This window comes from Schistocerca americana, chromosome 4, assembly GCF_021461395.2.
Source record: "Schistocerca americana isolate TAMUIC-IGC-003095 chromosome 4, iqSchAmer2.1, whole genome shotgun sequence".
Taxonomy (NCBI): Eukaryota; Metazoa; Arthropoda; class Insecta; order Orthoptera; family Acrididae; genus Schistocerca; species Schistocerca americana.
Window position 1 is genome coordinate 151,101,473 of NC_060122.1, and position 3,292 is coordinate 151,104,764.

The window sequence follows — 3,292 nt, forward strand, 5'->3', positions numbered from 1 at the left end:
AAAATTTCATAGAGTGGCTATAGGTCCGCCATGTTTGAAGCAAATTGAAGTTCTGGCCGCCATGTTTTTTTTAGTCAAGGCATTCGTCTGCTGTGTCCCGCCCCCTTGTGACTTACTTGAAATAGCCCATACTAGCTTTATTTTTTCTAAAAAAGCAATAGACAGAAGTGATTTCAGTGTACACTGACAGCAAAAAGGGATGTTTTTGTCGAAATATGGCTAAACTTTTCGATGCAGATAACACTGCAAGACAATTCAAATAAGTCTGTCCATCCACTATAACGTTACTTGTTGCCCGTAAATTAATGCAATTAGAGCAGGTACCACCAGAATATTACGGTGAAACTTCTAAACATGCTGTGGTTAACTATTAGAAACAGTAACGGGCGCAGAAATGCGATATTTTTGTCGCTATGCCTTGGCAGAATAAAAGTGTAGGGTCAGGGCAAATTTCCTTATTTGCTGAGAATAATGGCATACTTTAGCACTGCACTGAAGTTCCAATAGCTCCTTCAACAAACCAACTACATGTTCACTGTTTAACATATCAGAAACTGAACTACATAGCCTTCTTCTAAAACGAGCAACTAAAGTCTGTAACTACACTATTCTTCTTTTGTGTCGTACACTAAGTTGCTTCATTTGCTTTATCCGCTTCTTTAGTCGCACATTCTCTGCTTGTACTCTGTTACATTGTGTTTTCAACTTCTTAGGGCTTGGTAGACAGTAATTGTGGTCAGCAGAAACAGATGTGGGTCCGACAGGCACTGAAAGAATGCAGTTACATCATAAGTTTATAACAGAGCTACACCATAAGATTATAATAGAAAGTATGAAATTCAAAGTAATAAGAACACAGAGTAAAATTAAATTATTGACTTACATTGTGCTAATGATGTCATTGTAACAGCACTATCTTGCAAATTGTCGAAAGATCGCTTTCTGGGTTGTGGTCGTAATACTTTATCTTGCTTTTGTAAATGTGGTGGAAAGTTAAAGATAGTAGGTCCTGCTTTTGACAAAAGGCGCCTCTGGACATTTGTGTGGTACATATATTTCTCTTCAAAATGAGCTGAACAGAGGTAACTGGCTGTAGTAGGAAACCAATTTTCTCGCTTCATATTTATAACCCATCTTTTCGTAATTTCCTTATCTTTTAAACGAAATCTGTAATCAACGATAAATAAATTACTTTCCTGCATTTGTCTTAAGCATAATTACAGTTCCAATGCAAATGACTCTTTAATAAACATTAAAAAACGTGTGTCGTATTTCGGTACTAATATACTTACTTATAATATGAAATATTTGTTGTTTTATCGCTGCGATTTGTGCAGTTGAACGCTGAACACACTGCAGGCATGTTGACTTTATATTTTGTAACAAAAAAGTCAACTAGAAAAGTTAAATATTGCAGTGATATCACAACAGCTGACACACTTCCAACACAAACAACAGTAACCCTTTCCTAATGTTTTGACTAAGGAGAACATGGCGGCCGAGTTAGCGTTGGTTGCCGCTAGGAGCGCTGTAACTAGTATCTCAGCCACTCTATGAAATTTTAACTCGTTGGCAGAAAGGCAGAAAACTGGGCCGCCTCTCTATGTAATGTGACTGTAGTCAAATGTTCACATGTGTGTGAAGTCCTATGGGACCAAACTACTGAGGTCACCGGTACCTACACTTACACACTACTTAAATTAACTTATGCTAAGAACAACACACACACCCATAACCGAGGGAGGACTCGAACCTCTGGCGGGAGGGGCCACGCAGTCCGTGACATGGCGCCTCAAACCGCGCGGCCACTGCGCGCGAGCTCTCCATACCAAACAAAACATTAGCGTTGTACGGCCAGAAATGCGACATGTGAACTTTGGAACCCCGAACGGCTAACCACGTGATAAATGAGTCTTTGGAGCACTGTAAATGGGACCCAACACACTACACGAGAACTCTGAAATTGTACTTGTAAGAAAGTGGTATAGATATTGGGAAGATGACACGTAAGTGCCAGTCTCAAATATTTATGTGTCAGTTCTGGTCTGACTTGAGCCAGGACAGTATTTTTAATTGTGTATCGTAATATCAAATATAGGTCTACGAGTACTCGAAATTGGCTTTGTTATTTGAAAGTGGTTCATGAGTGCTATGTGCATTATGAATTTGTTTGATGCTACTGTGTTACTTCTGCCATCTTCATTCAGAACAACAGGTTGCAGCATTTCCAGGGAGTGTTGAGTATTTAGGTTCTGGTCAGTTTACAGTTGTCCCCCATATTCCACACCACACCATAACCTTTACATTACGAACTACCTTGGAAGGTTCTATCTAGTGTTGATTCTGGTCACTCCAATATCTGTGGTTGTGACAATTGACTTCACCACTGACTGAAATGTCTGCTTCGTCAATGAACGAGATACCTTGTGCAAAAGAGCAGCTCGCGCTCGAAAAGAAGGGTACTTCCCACAAAAGCGCGCGAAGTGTCTCTGGGACTATTTCTCAACTGTGTCGGGATCTTTTTCTTTTAGAGTCAGTGTTCAAGTGTGGCGGTGGTGGTATTCCTCAGAATAAAACGTGTAATTGTTTAAATATTCTCACGTCATCTGGAAGCTGTCTTTCTCTCTCTCTCTGTCTCATTGTGCAGTGTTACATTTAGTTCGTGTGATATCTTCAGGTTATTATGTGACACTATCCCGCAACACCACATGTAATAACTCCTGAAGCAGTTCGTGTTCTACATAAAAGTGTATCCGTGCACCGGGGATGGGAAGGAGGAAGGCCGCGGCTATTTCCGACGCGACAGGAAGTGCTTAGCAGCCTCCGCGTGACTGTGCCGTATGCTGGCGCACTCCCTGCCGTGCTGTAAGACAGCACATTGCCTCTTTTCCAGCAGAGAGCGGAGACTCTGGGGTGCACATCTTGCCTCTTGCACTTCAGAAGACTGACTGATCGGATGATCTATGGTTACAGCACATGTATTTATCAGTGTGAATTGTGAAACATAACATCTTCATTATTTCATGAAGCGTATCCATTTCACCAAATATAATTGCTATTGACACGATACTCATGTGCTAATATACTCTTCCTCTTCCAGCACAGACATCTCGTCCACTGAACACTGTAAACAATTATGTCTGTCCTCCTAGTCCATCAGCTAGACACAAACTGAGTCCTTTTCCCTTTCTCCCCCTTTTCCCCAGATCGCCATCTTGGATTACGTCTCAGGAGGGGTGAGAGGGAAGGGAGTGACGACAGCCCCACCTGGTGGTGGTGTGGTGAACTAAGT

At 41.5% G+C, this 3,292-nt stretch overlaps 1 protein-coding gene across 1 annotated transcript; it reads right to left on the reverse strand.

Annotated features, from left to right (window-relative positions):
- Positions 1-411: 411 nt before the first annotated feature.
- On the reverse strand, positions 412-2,225 carry LOC124613319 (THAP domain-containing protein 1-like). Its single transcript, XM_047142016.1, has 5 exons — positions 2,111-2,225; positions 1,293-1,395; positions 884-1,167; positions 628-767; positions 412-510 (listed from the first exon to the last, which is right to left on the reverse strand). The coding sequence occupies exons 1-5, from the start codon at positions 2,223-2,225 to the stop codon at positions 412-414; spliced, it is 741 nt and encodes a 246-aa protein (XP_046997972.1).
- Between the last annotated feature and the right edge of the window lie 1,067 nt (positions 2,226-3,292).

Bases quoted from the DNA above. Each gene is read 5' to 3' on its own strand.
- LOC124613319 (XM_047142016.1), bottom strand. From the start codon at position 2,225: ATGCTGCAACCTGTTGTTCTGAATGAAGATGGCAGAAGTAACACAGTA. The intron at 1,396-2,110 runs GTACTCGTAGAC...TAACTTTTCTAG, and splicing joins AATAACAAAGCCAATTTCGA to TTGACTTTTTTGTTACAAAA. The intron at 768-883 runs GTAAGTCAATAA...GCATTCTTTCAG, and splicing joins AATGACATCATTAGCACAAT to TGCCTGTCGGACCCACATCT.